Below are 23092 nucleotides of genomic sequence, written 5' to 3' on the forward strand. Positions count from 1 at the left end.
GTGGCGCATAAGCTGAAAAAGGATTATAAAATTTTATATGTTCTGTAGTTCTTCAGACCTGTTGGGGAAAGAATTAGTAATGTATCTATATATCTGGTAAAAATATCTCAGTGACCTCATACTCACATTTGTGTAAACATCACCTCATCAGTTCCAGATACTTATACAGGAAACAAATCTGAATGCTCCTCTAGTGTTCTATACTTAGGCAGGTCAGCCGGCATATGTCTGGTCTGTAAATACCCAGTTTTACTTGGGTCCTTATTTTAAGGTTTCCCTCTTAAGAGTTTGCTGCAAACATCCCCTCAACATTTGCCTGTGTGCCTTTTCAAAAGCAACTTGCCCCTGAAGATTGCCATTAAATTAAACAAAAAAACAACTACAAAGAAGAGCTGAATTGGTTGGTAAAGACTTAGTTGGAGCTGAATTACTAAATATGACCATAATAGCCCTGAACTGACATAGTGAGTACCAAATGATTTTTCATTGCTGTCAGTCACTGTGGTATGTGACCACAGTTTGCTCTGTGTCCCAAATCCCATCTTGCTAACAGGTTTCTAAAATCAAAATTTTCTTTCAGACTTTTCCTGATAAAATTTCCTAATGGACTCTAGCATGTGGAATAAATTTCTGGCTTTATAGCTTGGGGAGATGTGTGATTATAGTGACATAACAAATTATGTGTTGCCTGGTGGAACGGCACAGTGCTTGTGATTCCTTTGAACAGATAACCCTGACTGTCACATGCTTAATTTTTCAGTTATGAAGTAAAATAAGGAGGGAGTGTAATAAAAGAAGGTATACATTACAAAAACAAACGCAAAAAATAGTAGCAGTTATAACTTGAGCGTTTAGTTAACAATTTTTATATTTTTAAAAATATATCTCCCCTGCAATAGATTTCAAGAAACTATGTATACATGTATGCATCAAATTAGGGAAAAATAGAAGTTTTTAAAAAAGTGAAAAACAGAATGAATTGCCAAATTTAAGTTTCTAGAAGGACAGAATACTAGAGAGACAGAAGTCTAGACTAGGCCTCTAGAGAGAGAGTATATAATGGTTTCATAGATAGAAATGTGCCAATGTTACAGGACTCTTTAGCAGTATTATTAGCAGGATTACTGCAAAGGTTCAGAGTAAAATCACTTTAGCTTTACTCCTCTTTACAAGGAAAAGAAGCAAGTCATGTATTCATGACTGTATTGCTGCTTCTGGAGATATGATGGATAAACAACCTTCCCCAAGTGATTCGCTTAAAGTTTTGGTCCATGCAGACAATAGCAGAAAATAAATTTGAATCATCAGTCATTCTTACAAGGTCACTAGACCAACTTTCTCCAACAGTTGTCTGATTTTGTTTGCTTTCTAATACTACATGTATATTACTGGGCTGTTGTATTTTCTTTTTTAAAATTTATTTTAGTTTTTAATTTTTTTCCCCTTTTCTTTTTCCTTTTTTTTTCTTCTAATGCAGATAATGATATTCCATGTGCAGATTCAGACAGTGTTCTTTCAGCCACACTAATGGAAACAAGGAATCAAGAGGGCTTAAATTATTTGGTAGTAGTCAAAGAAGGCAACCAAGATGAAGAATGCATCAATTCTGCCGAAATTAGTTAAGTCTGGTTACCACCGTTTAAAAGAGACAGTGAAAGAGGACAAAAAACTGTTCAAAGAAGACATAAGTCAAGGAAAATATTCTGCTCATCATCATACTTACAGAAGTACCTTAAAAAAAAACCAACTCTTTAATAAAACTACCAGAAAACACAATAAGGTTCTGAATGGTGTGTGTCAGGATAAGACAGTGATTACGTATCCTTTGATTTTCTACATGTTATGGTTTGGGTGCACCACAGGAGATAGTTTAAAGTAAAAAACCATGTATCAGACAGTCAGGGATTTTACTGTGGTATTGATTAAACTTATGCAATCACATATGCCTCAGGCACAAGGCAGTCCTTCTAAAAAGGGATTGCTGGTATGCTGCTTCAAAGGACAGACCAGCTTATTCATGAATAAAACCAAACAGCTGAAGTCTAGCTTCACTGTGCACAAACAAGGTTTTACAAATTGAAAAAACAACATCAATACCAGACTCCTAATCAGAAAGCAATTGAAAAAGGGTGACCAGGTTCTCCACTGCTGCGGGTGGTCTGTTTCCCTATTTAATTTAAACAAATGTTTGCAATCACCTTGCATATTAAGTTGCACAGCAATTGATCTGTGAGTCTGGACAGTCCTGTTTTCTTACATTTCTTCTCCTTTACTTTTTGAATGTTCATCATCCTCGTTTATTTTTTATCAGACTGGGTGAATGGAGGAACTCTTCCTTGGTGTGTTTAGAGATCAACTCAAAGTATATAATAAAATTTTATACAAATAATTATTGACTAAAAGACAGCAATAAGCTTTTTCTAGCCTTTCATCATGAGCAGTAGTTTGCAAATTATACAGAGTTATTCACTGACATCTTTCAGGAAGCTAGAAACATTCTATAATTTTATGCAAATATTTGATAATGAGGCACACTGGAGAGTAGTAAAGGCTCTATCTGATGTCAGAACATATACATTTACAAGAAGCAACTCCACTGCAGTCAAGCTTCAAAAGTTTCTTAAATGGAGATTCAACACAGATGAACAAGAAATTTGGAGTCTGAACATTTTACTGAAATGAAATAGAAATTGAGATATTTTGAATTAGGATTCTTCAAAGTCCCTGAAAAAGCCCATTCAATCATTATATAAATATTTTTCTCCATCTACAGATCAGTGTAAAAGACAGATTTGCTAATAAAAACAATTGCAGTACTTCACTGTGCTTACCAGACTCTGAGCAACAGATAAACAAATAAATATTGTATTATGTTTCCTTCCTCTTCGAATGCTGCTTGATTGATTGTACAGCCATTCCTTCCATTTCAGTAATTTAAAAATTGGTAATGCTTGCTAACCTATGTCATGTGCTGGCCAGAAACCAGGAGAATCCCAGTTCTGTAGGCACCACACCTGAATGTGTTCTGTGTGCATAGTTCCATTTAAGTCAAAGAAGCTTGCTCAGTCAGCAAGCCGCAGACAAAGGTTTTGAACAACAACAGGACTCCATATGAGTCTTTTTCTTTAGCAGGAGAAGCCTCCCAAAATTCTGCCAAGACAACACCTTTCCCAGGTCTTGCTAGCATCTGTGATGTTATGTCCCAAGTCAATTCAGTTTTGTGTAGGTCTGCATTGGAAAAGAATAGTGGGAGCCTAACCAACATGTGTAAACTGGGTTAGTGGGCAGGATAAGCATCAGTGACAGAGAGCAGTCAGGAGTAATGCCCTTCAGGTCTTGAACCAGTCACAAATATACAAAGCAGCACAAAAGGAAAAGAGGGAAGATAATTCTTTCTGTGTTTGCCTTTTGTAAGTGTTGCAAGATGAGCCTAGTTTTAATGAAAGATTTATCATAGCATGATGAGAACCAAGTGTCAAGTTTAATACATTGCCAAGAAATGAAACCTTAGGATATTGAGCAGTGACCTATGCCTTTTGTACCTTATAGTATGAAAAATGTATTGGACAGGATAAAAAATTAACTTACTGATCCAAATTCGAGGATCCTAATCTATAACTTGTTGAATTCAGTGGAAGACACAATACCAAACCTCCCCAGTAATTGCAATCACTTGAGTCATGCTCAGTGATACAGTATGAGCTCTGAGCATGGCCCTACTCATCTCTACCTTACTGAAATGTTGCTTTCTCTCTTCATTCAAACTCTTCTTGATGATTCATGTTTTTCTCATCAACGCTTATTCACTATCAGGGGGTCACCTCTTGCTTTCCAGCAGACAGGGCCTGATGGCAATTTTCATGCTACTTTTGGACACAGTAGGGAAGACACATCTATAAGAGGTGATGTGAATGAAAGACCTCTTAAGCACATTCTCTCTTGGGTAGGGAAATGGGTGCTACCTGGCCTGTGTTTGCCTCTGTTTTTGCATCCTCCTATGGCAGATCACGGGAAAGAGTCAAGAAATCCTTGAGTTCAAATGTCTTGATTTTCAAGGCTACAGATTTTAAATAAGTATAGATGGATCTAAGGGTGATAATGTCATTTAAAGGAAAGAGATATTTAGGGGAGAAAAGAATCCTGACATATCAGAAAGGTTATATATGAGATAAGGGTAGTATAAGGCATGTGGACCCAATTTTCAACTGCTGTAAATCAGGCTAGATATGTTAAGCTAAGCTGATGTACAGCAGTATAAAAACTGTCTCCAAGTGTTTAGCTTGAATTTTGTCCTGAGACAGGTAGACCTATGCCCACCCAGCTCCTGAAAAAGGAGGGCTAATCTCTTTAAGTCTCCTTTTCTCCATTTTATTGTTGAGCATGACATTCCATGGCATGGAATATCTGTTTGGTTAATTTGAGTCATCTGCCTGGTTGTGTCCCCTCCCAATATCTTGTGCACTCTCAGTCTATTCACTGGGGAGGGTGCATGGAGTTGGAAGCAGAGGTGGCTTTGATTCTGTGCAGGCACTTTTCAGCAATAACTAAAATACTACTGTGTTATCAGTACTGTTTTGGTTGCAAATCTAAAATACAACACAAGACAAGCTGCTGTGAAGAAAATACACTCCAACCCAGTACAGTGTCTAATCTGCTGGGCAAGAGGAGAGGTGTGCCCCAGGCGCTGATCAGGGCATGCCCCAGGTGAGTTTCTGGGCCACAGCCAGTTCCTGTCTCAGGCTCTTCCTTGTTCCTCACTGCCAGCACAGACACTGAGCAGCACTGGTGAACACGCTGCACACATGATGCCACACACACAACCCACAAGTGCTGGTCTCTCAAATGGCCATGGCTGAACTCTGAGCTGTGCTTGGATAGACATGGACATATTGTGTGTCTGTAGCTGGTTTGTCTAGTCCTTCAACTGCAGACTTCACATTCATACAAATGGATGACAAATGTTCTACTTCTACCTATGATTAGTATTTACTACAAACCAACACAAATGCTGTGGTGATTAATTAATGTTTGTAAATTATTTTGTAAATATGAAGGGCCAGGGCAGATGTTACTGGTTAACTAAATCAGCATTCTCAGTGGCATCAATCTAAGTCTTCCATCTTCAGGTCTACACCAGGTGGTAGCACCCAGCCATCAGTGCATTTCTGATTTTCAAGGTTGCTTTCAAGGGCTTTGAGCTGGCACATACTGATGACCAGATCTATCCAAAATCTGTGTACCTCATGCTTTCTATTTGGGACCATGATCAGGACACTATGAAAGTACAACCAATGTTTTATGACATTATTATTAGATCAAGGATAAAGTAATGGAAATGTGCATGTAGCTGCTGCTGAGAGATATGCCAGGCTCTAGCAGGATCACTCTCTTATCCCCATGTGCCACAGAGGGAGTGCCCAGGAGTTGGACATAAGCTATGGGAATCAGAGCCCTGAACGAAAAATTTATACATCTTGAAAGGATGATTTGTCAAGATATGAAAGGCAAAAGATGTCTTTGGTTTTATCAGGTTGGACAGAAAAACTTGGGGTGATTTGGAACAAGATGATTTCTTTGTCTTTTTTATATTTAACATTCAGGTCTGGGAGACTTTACTGTCAGTCATTCAATAGCAGCATCACAAGATTTGAGAAACTTAAAAATGACCATCAGAAAGGCAAAAGGTTGTACAGCTACACTAACTCAAGTTTTTTTCTGTTAGTCTTTGTTACCTGCAGAAACTAGGAAGTGGTGAGGATAAGAAAAGCAAGAACTAAGTTCACTTCAGCCTAACTTATCTGAGAACCTCAAGCTGGGGTCCAGCATTGAGGCTAAAGTTGTTGTTCCTCAGCTTTCCTGGTACCCTAGATAACAGAGACTACTAACACCCTCTAGATCACAACATCCCTCAAAATTTGCTTCTCTCACTGCTTGTACAGAAGGACACAAAGATCGTGATGGCAGAGTCACTGCATCCTTGCCTTCCATGACGCTTTTCAGCAGAGAAACTTTTAGCATCTATTTGAATTGACTAATGTCTCCAGGTTATTTTCTCTTCTTAAATTTTTTTTTGACATCTGTGGCATGCTGTCTGTGATGATTTGAGTCCTCAGGCGTCGCTTTACTGAGCATAATCAGGTGAAATTGATCCTCTGTAGTCTGGGTTTAGGACTATGCGTTTTAATAGTAACTGTGAAGGGAAGCTTTGTTCTAGATTCAAATGTACCTCTTTCTACACAAAGCTGATATTAATAACAGACCTGAAAAAGGATGTTACAGAAAAGAATGTCTGTAAAATGGCCCTGGCAGGTCTGTTAGTGACTAAAAAATTCTAACTCACTTTTGTTTCTTTTAATTCATTCTTGAAATTTTTTGTTACACCCTCTGGAGTGAGTTGCAGAAGCTTGCATACCAGCTGGATTTTTCAAACAATTATGGCTCTATTTTTAATGACACTTAGCAAATCTAACTGATACTATGTTTTCACTCTAAAAAATAGCCAGAAACTCAAGGCATCAAAGCCAAGTGAAGATGCCAAAATATTGTGATTATTTCCACTGACATAACTGATACTGCTGTATAAATAACCTTTTATATAATGCATTAACTTTTTTGTGTGACATCTTCCATTTGGAGGATTTTCATCGCTGTCTTCTATCTTTTGCTGTGAGAACAGAGCTGTAAAATAACCACTCCCTGTTTGGATAATAATTTCTTTTGCAATTCTGTTGACATAGCTGGGGTTTCTTTCTGGAATAGAATAGAATCATTTAGGTTGGAAAAGACTTCTAAGATCATTGAGTTCAACCATCAACCCAGCACTGTCAAGTGCCCCACTAAACCATGTCCCTAAGCACCACATCTACATGTCCTTTAAAAACCTCCTGGGATGGTGACACCACCACTTCCCTGGGCAGCCTGTTCCAATGCTTGACAGCCCTTTTTGAGAAGAAATGTCCCATAAAATCCAATCTAAACCTCCCGTGGTGCAACTTGAGGCTGTTTCCTCTCATTCTGTCTCCTGTTACTTAAGAGAAGAAACAGACTCCCACCTTCTTACAACCTCCCTTCAGGTAATGGTAGAGAGTGATAAGGTTACCCTTGAGACTCCTTTTCTCCAGGCTAATTGTGCTCAAGACCCTTCATCAGCTCTGATTCCCTTCAAAGATTCACAGAATCAAGGTTGGAAATGACCTCCAAGATCATGGAGTCCAACTTTTGAACAATCACCACTTTTTCAATTAAACCATAGCACTAAGTGCCGTGTCCAGTCATTTCTTGGACACTTCCAGGCATAGTGACTCTGCCACCTTGTCAATCCATTCCAGTGCTTGACAGCCCTTTCCATAAAGAAATTCTTCCTAATGTGCAACCTTGAACCTTCCCTGGCACAGCTTGAGGCTATGTCCCCTTGTCCTGCCACTTGTTACCTGGGAGAAATTGCCCCACTTCAATTGCAGGCAGTTGTAGAGAGTGATAAAGTCTCCTCTGAGTGTCCTTTTTTCCAGGCTAAGCAATCCCAGCTCCCTCAGCTGCTCCTCACAAGACTTGTGCTTCAGACCCTTCACCAGTCCTGTTGCCCTTATCTGGACTTGCTTCAGCACCTCAATGTCCTTCTCATTGTGAGGGGCCCACAGCTGGACACAGGATTCGAGGTGTGGCCTCCCCAGTGCCGAGTACAGGGGGACAACCCCTGCCCTGGTCCTGCTGGCCACACAATTTCTGACACAAACCAGGATGCCATTGGCCTTCTTGGCCACCTGGGCACAGCTGGATCATGTTCAGTCAGATGCCAACCAGCATCCCCAGGCCCTTTTCCTCTGGGCTGTTTTCAAGCCACTCTCCCCCCAGCCTGTAGCACTGCCTGTGGGGTTGTTGTGACCCAAGGGCCTGTCACTTGGCCTTGTTGAACCTTACACAACTGGCCTTGGCCCACAGATCCAGCCTGTCCAGATCCCTCCACAGAGCCTTCCCACCCTCCAGTAGATCAACATTCCTGCCCAGATTGGTGCTGTCTGCAAAGTGTCAGAGGCAACATTCAATCTCCTTGTCCACATCACTGATAAAGATATCAAACAGGACTGGTCCCAGTACTGAGCCTTGGGGGACAGCACTTGTGACCGCTGCCCACTGGGTGTCACCCCATTCACCACCACTCTCTGGGCCCGGCCATGCAGCCAGCTTTTTACCCAGTGAGCTGGGTAAAGCCCTGGCCAAGCCATGAGCAGCCAGTTTCTTCAGGAGAATGCTGTGGGAAACAGTGTCAAAGGCTTTAGTAAAAGTCCAGGTAGACAACATCCCCAGCCTTTTCCTCATCAACTAAGTGGGTCGTCTTGCCATAAAAGGACATCAGGTTAGTCAAGCAAGACCTGCCTTTGGTAAACCCATACTGCCTGAGCCTGATGCCCTGATTGTCCTGCATGTTCTGTGTGATGGCCCTCAAGCTGATCTGATCCACTGAGATATTTTCTTCAGGGAATGCTTTCTGGAATGCCTATTACTGCAGGCCTAGGCCCTAGGGTATACCACCATGTCCCGCAGCCATAGGGAGGGGGAGGAGAGAAGATCCAGCAGGCAGGAATTGTGCAGCATGATTGATTTAATTATTTTACAAACTCTTTTATAGACTTTTTTCTTCATAGTCTAATTGGACAAAGGATCAGCCACCCCTTGGGGGTGATTGGCTAAAATCCTAAAACATCCATTGTCAAAATATTTTCTACTGTACCATAAACAAGGCTTCTCAAGGTTGAAGGTGGTTCGGTTGTTTACATACCTCTGCTACCTCTTCTGTGAGAGAGAAAAGTCTCTCACAGACTTAGAAAATAGCAAGAAAATCCTTGCTAGCAGCATCTTTGTATCTACAATGCCTACCTATCTGCATACAGAAATAAATTTCTGGGGAAAAGTGTTACTAAAAATTTCTTTAGCATTCTTTGATTCAGTTTTATATTATGAGTAAAATACTTGATGGAAGCAATATAAGAAAAAGTAGTGACAAAGTGACTAGAGCTGCAAATGTCCTATAGTTACCATGTTTGCACAGTTGTGTTTTTGGCTCAGATCAGAGTCCTGCAGGTCCTAAGTGGAATATATGTTTCTGGGGCATGGGAAGCAATAAAAGTTATATGAGTAATAGGATGGCTTTTAAAAAACAAGCCTGTATGCAAGGAGGTTGGACTATGAAAAAAATGACTGTTATTCTAAGGACTATGCAAATATGCAAATTGCAAATTCTTATCTGACCTACACAGTTTTTTTAAGTGACAAAGTGTCAAATTAAGTGGCAAAGGAAAACAATGAAGTGCCTCTGGAAACACACTCCCAAAGAGTGTAAACAAAGTCAACTACAAGTGCTCTCTTAAATACAGGATTTGCATTTTCTTAACAGAATAAACTCTCTGCCTTGACTCTCTGTGCACTCACTGAAGTGGAGGTCATGGCTAGTGACAACTGGGAGCTGTTCCTAGAGGCTTTCTTGCCTTTTTAGGTTATGAGGGTCTCTGTGTGTTTAGGATAATATGATTGACGGCTCCACTCCGGCCCCAATTAGCACCCTATAATTTATTAGCTTCTGCTTTCAGATTATGCGCTAACTTCACAAATATTTAAACCACGGAAACAGCAGCTATCAAGTGTCTCTTTCCTGATCCAGCTCACTTGGACTGCAGTTAAATACAAGGAGGGAGCTGTGTAGGTCTGTCAAGAGAGAATAATCATTTGTGTCTGTGTGCAACTGGGGCTGTCACAGTTCTTTAGGACCCAGCTTCTGGAAAAAAGGAGTTGTTCCACCGGATCAGGATCAGGGGCTAGGGCTTGGTTCCTTCCACAGCGGTTCAGTGCAGGATTAGACCAATGCACTGGCTCTTCCTGAGAAGGTCTGTGTTTGTCCGACCCTGTTTATTGTGTAAATACTGACTCCATGCAAACAAAATTGACAGGAAGGTTTGTGTCTGTCCTAACACTGTTTCTTTGCTCCTCGCTGCTGCAGTGTGGGGCCAGAATACTAAGTGCAGGAGGGAAGAGCCTGGGTGACGCAGGAGAACAGAGAGGGAATGAGATGTAGGGTGGGGGCTGAGGACAGAAGTCAAGGAGAGGAGAAGCAGAGATGTTGGGGTGGATATGTCGAGGGAGGAGGGGCACCTTGCAGCTGTACCTGGGCCAGGTAGGGCAGAAGGAAATGTGCCATGGAGCAGGGACACAGAGTACCCTCATTAATATCCGATGTGGTATTACATCTCCTAATGGGACAGCACTCCTGCCAGGTGTTTATCCTGCCTTTACCATGAATGAATAAGCAACTGGCGCATACCTAAAGAAATGCTCCAGTCCTCTGCCAGCTTGTGCTTTTGTGAAATGCAGCTGAGCATGGCAAATGGAAGTGCCCATGCATGAGAGTGGGGCCCAGGGGTGTGCACACCTGCACCCTGCAACCCAATACCCCTGCACCCCTGCACCTCTGTATCCCTGCACCTCTGCACACCTGCACTCCTACGCTCCTGTACGCCTGCACAGCTGCACCCCTGCACGTCTGCACTCCTGCACTCCTGCATCCCTGCACCCTGCATCCCTGCACTCTTACACTCCTAGACTCCCGCATGCTGCATCCCTGCACCCTGCACGTCTGCATTCGTGCTCTCTGCATCCCTGCACTCCTACCCTCCTGCACACCTGAATGGGCTCTTTCCAGCATCTTTCCTATCTCTTGTGGGACCTGATGCAGAGAGGGCAGGGGCAGGAGGATGGGGACATGGCACCCCAGGGCCTCTCTGCTATGATTTGCACTCACAGCGTCAATGCACATTACTCCTGAGTTATGCCTGCCTAAAGAGGCAGTAGAAGCTGTGCTGCAAAGGCAACTCCTCCTCTATGATTAGAAATGGACATGAGGAGCCCAGGCTGAGTTTCTCGTCACTAGATTCAGATTAGATAATAGTGCTACCATGCTGGGAGCTAAATTAACAATATGGTTCCCCAGGCTGCAGTCCCAAAACTTGGGAACTGACTAAAGTAAAACTTTTGTTTCTCTTTCTTTTTCTTTTTCTTTTTTTTCTTATTTTCCTTTTTTTTCTTATTTTCCTTTTTCTTCTTTCTTTTCCTTTTTCTTATTTTTCTTTTTCTTTTCCTTTTCCTTTTCCTTTTCCTCTTTTTCTTTTTCTTTTTCTTTTTCTTTTTCCTTTTCCTTTCCTTTTTCTTTTTCTTTTTCTTTTTCTTTTTCTTTTTCTTTTTCTTTTTCTTTTTCTTTTTCTTTTTCTTTTTCTTTTTCTTTTTCTTTTTCTTTTTCTTTTTCTTTTTCTTTTTCTTTTTCTTTTTCTTTTTCTTTTTCTTTTCTTTGTTTTTCTTTTTCTTTTTTCTTTTTCTTTTTTCTTTTTTCTTTTTCTCCTTTTTCTTTTTTCTTTTTCTTTTTTTTGTTCTTATTTTTCTTTTTTCTTCTTCTTTTCCCTTTTTTTCTTTTTTTTTTTAAGATGTCCTACTTGCATTTCCCGATGCAAAATTGCCAAGCATATGAAATCAATGTCTCACTCCTGAAAATAATCATAGGACTCTCTCCTTTCCCTGCTGCAACTGCTCCTCTGGGTGGCAGGCCCGGGAAGACAGCCAGGACACTACAATCCTCCACAGGAGCTGGCTCATCCTTCTGTAATCAAAAGGGCACGTTAATTACAACACTTGCCCAGAAAAAGATGCACAGCAACTGTCAGAGAAAGCTGCTGCATCCAAAGCCACCAGCAGCATATTCCTCCCTTCCGAGAAGGGCCCAACATTAAAGCCGAGCTAGAGCTTGTCTTGTGAACCTAAATATGACTTCAAAGGGAAGGTGAGAAGGGTCAGCAGCTCCTGACCCAAGGAGGAGACAGGGCAGATACATTTCCCCAGAGGCAGCAGCGCACAGTCTAGGGGATGCAAAACAGATTATTCAAACTCTTTTTCACCCTCTTCTTCTCCCTTCCTCCTCCTCTGCTGGGGAGCTCCTATGGCAAACACACTGGAAAAGGAGATGAGAAGTACGCAACATTACCTTAAAGCTCTCCAGCATTAGGCTGTAAGTGTAGGGGCACATACATGCATTTAAGAGTTTTATGCTGCATTCTTGTGACTGCAGCCATACTGAAGCAGAAACCTCTTTAAAATAAAGTAGAGACTGCACCCACAAATACCATGCCTTATCTCCACCTCCATCCTTCCCTTGACAGATCACTTTAAACCTCAGAGATCATTAAAATAGTACTGCTTCATGCTTTGCTAATTTTCAGCTATTTTCAGAAAGGGAAATAAATATCTGTGGTGAATACATCCAGAGCTCATTTTGGAAACTCCTTGTGGAGAGCACACTCTTGCTGTTGGGCAGCAGCACATACCCTTGCTATGTTCAGCAGTGCCATGCTCTGCAGAAGATCCCATCCCTCTGCTTCCTTCACTGGACCCTGCACGAACGGGTCTGAAGCTGTTTGTTTGTGTCTGTTTGTCTGTCCCAGCTGGGCTAGTCTGTTTGTCAGGTGGGCAGCTAGAGAGCACAGTCTGGTGCATGACATTCAGAAAGGGACATCAGGAGGATCTGCTCTTCAGGCTGCAGGGATGGGGGCTCACATCCCTTTCAGTGTATGACAAGCACGTGATAGGTAATATTTACATATCATCTAAGAAGGGTTTCTTTTGTAATTCCAGATTTTCTGCAAGCATTCATGACTAAGGGAGTAATAACTTATGATACAAAGAGGAATAAAACAGACTTGAGAAATGGCATAGAGGTCATGTGCACTGTTACTCCATTAGGAGCTGTGGTCCTAGTCCTGCAAAGACTCGTGCCCAAGCCTTAAAGGTTGGTGCTGTGAGCGGTCCTTCAGGAGTCAGAATAACACAGAGTGAGCAAAACTGCAAGGATTAGCCAAAACAGGACATGTGTGCTTTCAGGCTGCAGTCCTCCCAGAGTAGGAGCATTTTTAAAAAGTTGTTTGAACTTTTAACACCTTGAGCCGCTGTCTTGGCTTTTGTGTTTGGATGGTTTCATGACACAACAGTAAAAAACGTACCCACAGAACAAATGCCAAAACCAATATTCATGTAGTCATTGCATAAATTCTCATGCTTGAACACATTCACAGTCAAAATTAATTGTAAATGCCAATGTAGTAAATTACTGGTTTATGCTTACATGAATATTTCCAAATGTATTTGGGCTGTGTCACTCAGCCCTCCTCATTAGGAATTGCAGAGAAGAGGGGAGAAAAAAAGAAAGAAAAAAGAAATAACTGTGGTGAAGCACAACCAATGATAGACTCAGATTTATCTTTTTTTTTTTAAAAAAAAACCTTTATAAACAGCCTGAAAAAACCCTCAGGCAAATGCTCACAAAATGACCCTGCTAACTTCAAGCCTCTGCAGTTAAATGACATTTTTAGTTACTTTTCTCCTGCAAAAAGCTGGTGCCTTCTTCCTTGATAAACACCACAGAATGTTTTTGGTTTAACCAATAATGTAAATTCTGGGGTCATTCCCTTGCCCTTTGCAGCTTGTCTGGGCTCTGGCTATTTGGAGGCTGAGGGAAAAATGCCCACTGGTTTGTCTGGCTGAAGGAATCACGGCAAGTCTCCCCCTGCTATTCGCTAAGCTCTGGCTGGAGGTGCTCTTTGTCAGCTTCTCACAGAATGTACTCATGCTGCTTTGTCAAACTCTTTCTATTAAGATTCCTGTTCTTTCCCAGAAATTGAGTTACCACCAAACCTAGGAGAAGCAACTTTGGGTGATTCATAATGCCACTTTGGATTATTCATAATGCCACTTCTGACACACGGTGAACATTATGCCAGCTTTTCTGAGAGTGTGGAAGGTAAAAGCTCTCATTGCAGCACAAAAGTCCATTTTCTACTGCTTCTCCTAGTGTCAGGGGGTAATGTCAGGAATCTCCTACTATGTGCTTTAAAATTTGTCAGCTTCAAAGACATTACATTAAGAAAAAAAAAAAAACAAGAAAAAAACCCCAAAACACAGTAGTACTGGGATCAGATGTTTGGTCTATAAAAAATCAGCTTTTAAGTACAGGGTAAGTGCCATTTCTGCTCTTTCATTAATTATTCATCACCTGGTAATAACATTTTAATTTACCACTGCAATAGCAATTCTGTATGCTACAGTCCCCTCTTCTAGCAGAAAAAATATGGAGCAGATCCCTTACTTTAACCAATCTTACAGACACACGATAAGCTAAAATATAGCACTGCAATGGTCTCATATTTTCTTATCTTTTGTATTTATCGCTGTGTATTTTACTTACTAAGAAAATATTTTCAACTGTTAGGATGTCTATTTATCTTTCATGCAAAATAATAAAATAACTCACTTCCTCCACATGAGAGATACTTTTCCTGCTTCATCCTGAAGTTTCCAGTTTGCTTTGTTTCTCTTATTTAGCTTTAATACTTCATTAAAGTACACAGGGTGAAAGAAGGAGATACCTTTAATACAGCTTTGCTACTGTTAAATATCTAATTCCCCCTTTCAAAAAACCCCAAACAAAACAACTACTAAAGTGGCAAATGACAGCAACAAGTAGACAAAGGAAAGTGTTAGAGGCAACTCAGACCAAGTGTCCATCACGTGCTTTTCGTTCTGGTGTTCCCCTTAAAGGCTGTTGGGTTGAAGGTGAGCCGTTCTTCATCATATCGCTTTCTCCCCCCTGCTTTAAGAGGGTTTTACTTTCACCAGAAAATGTTTATTGTAAAAAGAAAAAAAAAAAAAACAACACCAAAAACCCAACCAAAACCAAATAACCCCACCCCCAACCCAACAACTGTCATACATCCAATGCAAATGTGCCAAACTCTGAAAAGTGCCACCTTGGTTTTCGTCTTTCTGGGATTTAAGCAGTTGTGAGGGGAACAGCTGCATATGTGTAAGTCCAGGGCAGGTGGCTTCAGTCAGACACTTGCCACTCACAACCACAAAGCTGAAAAATCTGACTGGTTCCTCGATAGTCCAAAAATGTTTGTGAGTTCCAGTTTTTTCTCCTTTTACTTTTCTATAATGCAAAGTAAAAATCCAGTTCAAAACTGCTGAGTAGCCTTGCCATGTTTGCATTCAAGAAATAACTTTCACTGCCATAAAAAAATATTCACACCACTAAAAAAAACTCTACAATTTCCTCTGCTCCCTGTATGAAGGCCAGGGGTTTTGCATCACCATTCATGATGTCATTTGACTCTTTCAGAGTAGTCTGGCTGCAGGTCTGGGTGTGGGGTCTGCTTAAATAGAAGTTCAATGTCTTTGGCTCTCCTCTTGCAACAGAAGGCCTTCCCTTTCTGAAGTAAGTCTAAAGTATCCCCCTTGCAATGCCAGGTCCTTTTAAATCCCGTTGTCTTTCCCGAGCAGCAGGGCCACGGTGGGCTTGGAAAAGGGTAAGGGGGGATCTGAGAGTCTTTGAGTCAGCACATCAGCTCAGAAGGGATCCACCACAGAAGGAGTAACGGCGAGCTGCAAACCAAGATCAGAAGCTGTTACAAACTGACCCGATTTCAGCTCTGAATGCCACCATGTCTAACGGGTAGAGAGCTACAGGGGAGAGCCAGGGGAAGAAGTATGAAGGACAGCTCTAAAACCAGTACAGATCCTTGCTTTTATCCTGAGGTTGCAAACCTGAGAACGGAGAGAAGAAAAAAAGGAAGAAGAAAAATAGGTACAGGCATTTAAGGACAGAGGAAAACAAATTGTATTTCTTGCCAGCTGAGATCAGTCTAGAGCATGGGATCTCCAGAGCCCCAGAAGGCTGTGAAACAAGGAGAAGAGCCCAAGCCAGACTGGAGACAGGCACATGTCCCTCCTGCTTAAAGTGAGGACACCATAAGGAACCATTAGTGGCTGCAATATTGAAACCAACATGGAGCAGACTTTCCTTGCCTTCACAACCACTGACTCAGGATCTGTCACTGCTGACTATACCTGTGTACCCATTTTTGTCAGCACTACAGTCATAGCCTTGGTTCCAAGACACCCCAACAGGCATTACCAGGGGAAAACCACTGCCTTTTTGCTCAGCAAATGCAATTGTGCTTTCATCTCAAAAACTGGAAGGAATAGGTAAATAAGGAGAGGAACTAGTTCATGAAACTGCGTGGTGTCTAGAAATGACCCCTCAGGGCAGCACAGGAATGGGGCCAAGCAGCAACCTTTGGGGCTGCTCCATTCTGCTCAAAACTCTCACTGCTCAATGCAGGAGCAAGGCCAGGGCCAGGATAAGAGTACCTCAAAGCAACCTGTAGCCTCAGGTCATGTTTGAGGGCATCAGAAATTCAAACAGTGTTGTGGAGATGTGATGTGTTGGCCTGTCCCATCCTTCCTCTCCCTTCCTCAGTTGCCTGGCCTGAGAGCTCCAAGAAGACCACCCAGGGCAGAGCTCAGGTGTCACACATGGGGCTTCCACCCTCACTTCATTCCCCCACAGCAGAACATCAGCCACCCCCCATGAGTCCTTCTGGATGGTGTGGAGTCAGGGATCAGAGGTGCAGCTGAGCCAGGACCTTGAGGGACCAGGGGCAGCTCATTACCTGCGTCCACATTGAGGCCGATGCTCTGTGCCATGTCCCCCGTTGCATTGGGGAAGGGGCCCGGTGTTGTCCAGGCCGCAGTAGCGCCTGCTTCGTTCTTGCCCAGTTCACAGGGGGGACTGACTGGTGTGGATACGGAGGCGGGGGTGAGGCGGTGGGGGCGGACGGAGGCGGTGGGCACCAGGAGTGAGCCGTAGCGGGGGTCGAAGTGGGGCCCATAGACCTCGTGCATGGTGGTGGGGCGGGGGTAGGCAGTGCTCTGTGTCCCGATGTAGGGGTGGTGGTGGTGGTGGTGGTGGTGGTGGTGGTGGGCGTGGTGCCAGGGCTCGGGGCCGCCTTGGTGCAGGTGACCGTGCAGAGAGGCGGGTGCGTAGGGGTCAGTGGCAGCAGCGAAGGGCAGCTCGCTGTGGGCAGCAGCTGCCAGGGGGCTGCTCAGGCTGGCTGGGACAGAGGAGGGCTGGTACGTGCTGTTCCAGAAGGATGGTGGGAAGATGCGCTGGCTCATTGGAAAGGACCCATCTGGGTGAAGGAAGTGGGAAAGAAAGTCAGCAAAGAGCATGCCCCACAAGCCTTGATCTCCTTTCCCTAGGGCTCTGTCCCTCCCCGATCCACCCAAACCAGACCATTCATTCCCTTTATTCCACGAAAAACTGCCAAACACAAGAACTTGCTCCAAACAAGTACAGATTCCTCTCCAACTAAACATCCAACACACCTAGCCTATGGCTTATCCATGAAACTGCAACTACTTGCTCGAGGTTTCTCTTAGTATGTAGATGGGCAGAAAGTTGTTATCTAAGGCAAGAGAAACATCTCTTTTCTTCAGTGGTGGAAACAGAGTAAGAGCTATTACACACCACTGAAATTCTCAGGACTGGGTTTTTCTTGTTTGTTTTCATCATAACCTCCTTGTCTAAGCATTTATGCCCAACACTTCACAGAAAGTGGCTGATGCCTCAGTGCAGTTGCAAAGTGGGCAGTAATAGCGATGTGACTAAAGGCAAGCTTGAATTACTCAAATATCTGGGGGCAATTCTCCATCTATTACACTGGCCTGTTTCTTAGGTATATTGTCAACATTTTTGGGAAGCCCTCTGCAGATCTTTGGAGATTGGCAGGGCAAAGGACAAGGGCCCTACATTTTCTTAGCCCAGTAAGCAACATGCAAGATGGACTGGTGATTATTAATAGCACAAATAGATGTTATGCATGGTTATTTGGGAATGCACACTGTTCCTGAAAGAAATGCTCCTAATACTTCTTTACCAGGGGAGTATGTCAGCTCTGAGCCTTGGCATTGCTAGGGAGAAGGGGAAGCGGTTCATGATGAGCAAAAAACCTCCTCTCCTGCCATCAATTCCAGCACTGAATATCTCTCACCCGTGAAATATTCTTAGACACTACAGACAGCAATTCATGGAGGGACTGGGAAACCAGCCTTGGCCGAGCAGGTGACCCTGTGAGGGAGAGTTACTAAGACTGCCCACAAGGAAGTGCCAGCCCTAACTCTCTGGCAGATGGAGTGTGAGGAAGTATTCCCCTCTGCCCTAAGTACTGTCATGGGCCTGTCCAGTGTGAATCAGGAACGGATACGGAGAGCTGTGCATAAGCCATGACAGCACATGGCCATGGGCAGGTCTGGAAGCCCTCATTTTCAAAAACTCAAGAGTCCTTGTCAGTGCTCCAGCAGCAATCAGGGTGGTGATACATTCAGGGCAAGATACAGGGACACACACAATAATTTCTTTAGAGGTGGGAAGATGATGAGATGGTTCCCACATCTGCTTTTTGCTTTGCTCCCATCACTATGACCTCTCTAAAGTGAAAGCTGAAAGGATCAACGGGGGATGCACTCATCACAATCATAGTTTGGGGGTCACTCTGCTGCTAGTTGGGCTGTAGCCCCCTCCAGGTAAAGCACCTGCAGTGAAAAGACAATTTGCTTCCCCTGACCGCCTCCCAGGCTGTTATCTCCCTGGGCCATGTCCACCCGGCATAATCTGAAAGGCTTTATTCTTTCCGTTTTTACCCTAAAAGGGCCAAGCAGCTGGCAGCTCCTGGCCTGAGGATGGCCTGCCGGGCACCAGCCGCTGGTGGGAGGGAGGAGAGAGCCGGGATGCGCAGCCGAGGTGAGGACGAGGTGCCGGCCCAGAGGGGGCCTCCGCCGCCCCCCGCACCGCGCTGCGCGCTCACCCCGCCAGGAGCCCGCGTTCCGCGCCGCCTTCGCGCTGCCGAGGGAGAAGCTGCTGGGCTGGCTGAGCGCCCGGCTGAAGTGCTCGTCCACCACGGCGCTGATGTCCCCCTGGAAGTAGGTGAAGAGGACGCAGCGGGAGCTGATGTACTCGGCCTCGGGGGGTCGCTCCTTCTCGGGGCTGCAGTCCTCCTCCTTGATGCTGGCCGCGGGGTGGCTGGAGAAGGAGCTGCCGGCACTGGCGCTGCTGCCGCTCTCCGGGGCTTCTTGCATTTTGGAGTAAAAGGCGAGTTTCTACAGGGAAGGAAAGAAAACGGAGCCGGTCACGCAACACACCAAGGTGCGCTGGCCCGTCCTGTGCCAGCCGGCGTGCAGCGCTGAACCCTCTTCCGAGGTCTTTCCGAGGGGATGCAAAAGACTGGTCCTCGGCTGCCCGCCGTTTCCTCAGCACACACCACAATCCCCACACCCTCATATCGCCCTCTGTAGTCCGGGGTCAACCAAGGGACTGCAAATAGGGCTGGGGGCCCGAAACCCACAGGTGCCGGCCGGGATGGAGCAAGACAGCCTCCGGGTGGGGAAGGCGCAGCCGCGTGGGGGTCATACCGCCGGCTCCCCCCGCTCCAAGCCCCGCACGAGAAGCCGCTTTGGAGCTGGCTCCGGAGCCGACGGCGGCCGCCAAGGGGCTGCAATGCGGGGGCATGGGCGGGGGGCACGGGCAGGCGACGGCCGGGCACCCACGGAGCAGCGCCCGTAGCTGGGAGAAAGCGAGAGCCGCTCGGTCCCCGGCTCGGAAAATCTGGTGCAAAAGAGTGCCCTGTAACCCACTGCGGCGAGGGAGAAGGAAAGAGGGGGGGAAAAGACTGGCAGTCTTAGACACATTTCATGTCAAAACTCAGCATTTCCCTGGACAGCAAGAAGCTCCAGGTATTTACTACAAGGCTAATCTCCTTTTACTGGACCCCGCCGAGTGGGAAAACGGCGGGCGTTGAAGTTTGTCGGATGTTTCCCGTCTTCATGCGCATTAGTGTGTCTGCAGCTGCTGGGAGTTTCTTAGCAATAAGCGCTGGGACACGGAGCCCGGGCTTGGCCGCTGCGGACAGAGCCTTGGGGCGGCCGGCGGGGGAAGAACCGAAGGGACGGGGCAGAGTCTTGGGCCGAGACGCGCGATATATTTAAAAATGTCACTCGCCGCGAAGACCGCCTTTCCGCTTGGCTCCCTGTTCGGCCATTGAGGTAATGATCATCCCCCTTAATAATGTCATAAGCCGTGTGCCAGGGGCTGAAGGGGTGGTGGGAGGGAAGGCAAGGTGGGGGAAGACATCATCTGCTGTTTGTGACGGGTACTGGGCCCCGCTGCCGGGCGCCGGAGGCAGCACAGGGACCGCCACGCCGCTGGCCCCGGCCCGGCGCTGCACGGCGGGGGCTGCACCCGCCTGGGGCACGGGGCGCTGTTCTCCATATCCATCCCCTTTTTCGTTATGCTGGGGGAGGAAGGAATCAATTTCTGGAAGGGGTAAGGGCGAGGGAAAAACTGGGAACGCAGAGGGGTAAAAGGAAAGCGGTGTGCAGCAGGTGCAGCCCGGGGAGCCGAGCCTGACCCACGCGGGACGGTGCGCGTCCCGGCGCCAGCAGATCCCCGCACACCACGGGCCGTGCGTGCCCGAAACATCCCCGCGGCAGAGGGATCATCTTATTGAAACCTCGGGATTAGTTGACACCCGCGACCACCCGGGCGGAGCTACGCGCAGTGAGGCGGCGAGATGTGGCTCCTGTCCACGAAGCACCCGAGGGTCTCGCAGAGGATGGCCGCCGCTGGCAGCCGGGAGGGCTGGGGAACGGGACGGGCCGGGGTCCCGCCGCCGCCGAGAGCGCCCCGGCAGAGGGGAGCATCCTGTAGCCCCTTGTTCCCCTTCACGGCAGCGGCTTCCTCTTCTTCGTCAAACCGGGGAAACCACTCAACCTCCCGTCTCTCTCGCCACCCCCACTTCCAGAGCGTAACTCCGGAGCAGCCCTCCGAGGGGCTGTAAAATCTCTGCACGAAGCGGCTTCCGCGGCAGCGGCCGGGATGCCGGCGCGCAGGGGTGAGCGATGCCCCGGGAAGCCCGGCCTCGCAGCTCCCGACGGTCCCCACACACGGTGGACATCGCTACCCCGACCCGCCGCGCCCAGAGGGAGCCCGTCCCGGTAAAGAAAACAAACAAGCAAACATTTTAAAACAAACAAACAAACAAGCAAACAAACACCCTAAAAATCCTTCTGAGGGTTAAAATCGCACCCTCTCTCCCAAGGCATCCCGTAGCCGGTCGCTTGCCGCCGGGGTACGTACCCTACCGAGCCCCGCGCCAAGGTGGGATGCGGTTGTGCTCCGCTCACCATCGCAGGCTCCCAGATCTCCCCCCCTCCCGCCCCCCCTTTCCCCTCCCCTTCTCCTTTTCCCTTTTTCCCTTTGGTGAGGCCCCAGACGGCCATCCTCCAGACGATACCCCTCCCACCTTCTGCCTCTTCCCCGCTGTCCCCTACACGTACCTGGTGGTAGGGGCTGTAGGCTGCTGCGAAGTAGGGCTGGGGAGGACCGTAGACTTGGTACATAACATCCAAACAGCTCATGGCTAGCCGCGGCCGAGAAGTAATTTTTTTCTCAACTCGTGTTCTGCAAAGTGGACTAATGCTTCGCGGGAGGGAGGTTCCTGGGGGTTAAGAGGCACCACGCACTGGTGGGAGGAGTGAGGGGGGATGAGGCCGCTCTGGGCTGTGCTGACACCCCCTCCCTGTCTTCTTTCCCTGCCTTCCGCCCTTCCTATAGCGTGGCTCCCTCCCGCAAATACGCCGGGACCGGAGGGGCTCCCCGGCCGCCGGGAGAATTTCAGCCCCGGGCCCGGCGGGTGGCAGCGGCGGAGGGAGCAGGGAGACCCCCCTTCCGCAGCCGGGACTGCCCGAGAGCAGCGGGGCGGGAGGCGCGGAGGGAGCTCCGGCCACGCAGGGACCGGCAGGCGGCTGCGGGGGGAACCGGGGGTCGGCGGGAGATGGGGGCTTACCCAGCGAGTGAACCCATCTCCGGCTGCCTTTGATTTTATTTCATTTATTTCGTTACATTCCACGTGCCTCCTGTCCCGGGTGCTGCCCCGCTGCCCCCGGGGAGAATGCCCCGGCCGCCCCCCACCTCTTCAGGCCCCGCTCCTGGCCGGGGCGAAGTGGAGCTCCGGGAAAGGCAGGGATCTGGGTGACCCCCTCCAAATCCCACCAAGTCCGGCGTCCGCCGGAAAATGCCACCACCAAAGCCACAGAAGTTGAGATGTCTGATAAACCGAAGGAGGAAAAACCAGTTGCTCCCGAGGAGGAATCTCCCCAGAAACTTTTGAATCATTACAAATCCCGGGAACGGCAATGCCTTTGCATTTAATAGAAACTAAAACTACGCCGAGGGCAAAGTCACGTCAAAACAACAAATTATTGTGAAGGTAAACTGGATTTAATCCCTGGCTTTCTGCTGAGTACGACACGCAAAGTTGTAAACAGGTGAATGTATCTTCATTGCTCATTTTAGAGGAGTTGCATAGGAGGCAGATTATTTTTTAACAGAGATGTAATTTCTCATTTCAATATCAAGTCTTTGAAATGTTCAGCTTCATGGTATGGGTCACAACAGCTGTGAGAAGAGACCCATTTTGTTTTGTTTTAAGCACCTGTAATAAAGCAGAAAAAATATAGAAAATACGAGAGAAAGTATATTACTCAGTTTTCAAGTGCTGATTGGTTACAGTAGTATTGGGAAAAATCTAAAAAGAATGAACACTTTGAATTTTGAAGACCTGGAAATATTTAAACAAATTTTAGCAGAAAAACCTCATGTTTATAACTAAACATCAACTCTATTTTGTTTTCTCCAAAATACAATTTTTATATTCCAAGTGCTAGAAATTGTTTTGAATGCCTGTCATTCATAAAATCATATTTCAGTGCCTGATGAGCATGTTTCAATGTTTCCTGCACCAGGTGCAAGGTTTAAAATTCATGTTTAAGCAAAATTTTTTCTCCCTATTCTAGTTTGGGAAATTTGGTTTTTCTACTCCAATGCAGCCTGAAACACTGTGGCTGTGGGTTCTGCCTCAGCGTTGCTCCTTCCCCCATCAGAGCCAATTTTGTGTCAATGGTCAAGAAAATGAGGGGATGACCTCTGGGTATTAGGCTTTAAAATAAGAAATGTATCATATACTCTATAATTATATATATATATATATATATATATATATATATATATATATATATATACACTTTCCTGAGCAGTAAGCAAATAGTCACAGTAGTGGGAAGGACTCACTCAGTGGCTGGTGTCCAAATTAAAGCAGTCAGCTAAAGAACA

General features: G+C 45.9%; 2 protein-coding genes across 2 annotated transcripts in view; one reads left to right on the forward strand and one right to left on the reverse strand.

Moving 5' to 3' along the window:
• The window catches only part of ROS1 (ROS proto-oncogene 1, receptor tyrosine kinase), a gene marked incomplete at both ends in the record, with an annotated part of 70757 nt that extends 69134 nt beyond the window's left edge, over nt 1-1623 (forward strand). The window contains one exon of the mRNA XM_082300427.1: nt 1478-1623. Coding sequence (XP_082156553.1) covers nt 1478-1623 — 146 coding nt within the window. The remainder of the gene's footprint in view (nt 1-1477) is intronic.
• Nucleotides 1-22524, reverse strand: part of LOC309585339 (discoidin, CUB and LCCL domain-containing protein 1-like) — a gene marked incomplete at its 3' end in the record, with an annotated part of 154941 nt that extends 132417 nt beyond the window's left edge. The window contains exons 1-2 of the mRNA XM_082302002.1: nt 21259-22524; nt 18732-19023 (exon numbers count right to left, since the gene is read on the reverse strand). Of these exons, the coding sequence (XP_082158128.1) occupies nt 18732-19023; nt 21259-21339 (373 nt within the window). The 5' untranslated portion in view covers nt 21340-22524. The remainder of the gene's footprint in view (nt 1-18731; nt 19024-21258) is intronic.
• Nucleotides 22525-23092: the final 568 nt, after the last annotated feature.

This window comes from Coloeus monedula (genome assembly GCF_965178545.1).
Source record: "Coloeus monedula genome assembly, chromosome: 2".
NCBI classification, from domain to species: Eukaryota; Metazoa; Chordata; class Aves; order Passeriformes; family Corvidae; genus Coloeus; species Coloeus monedula.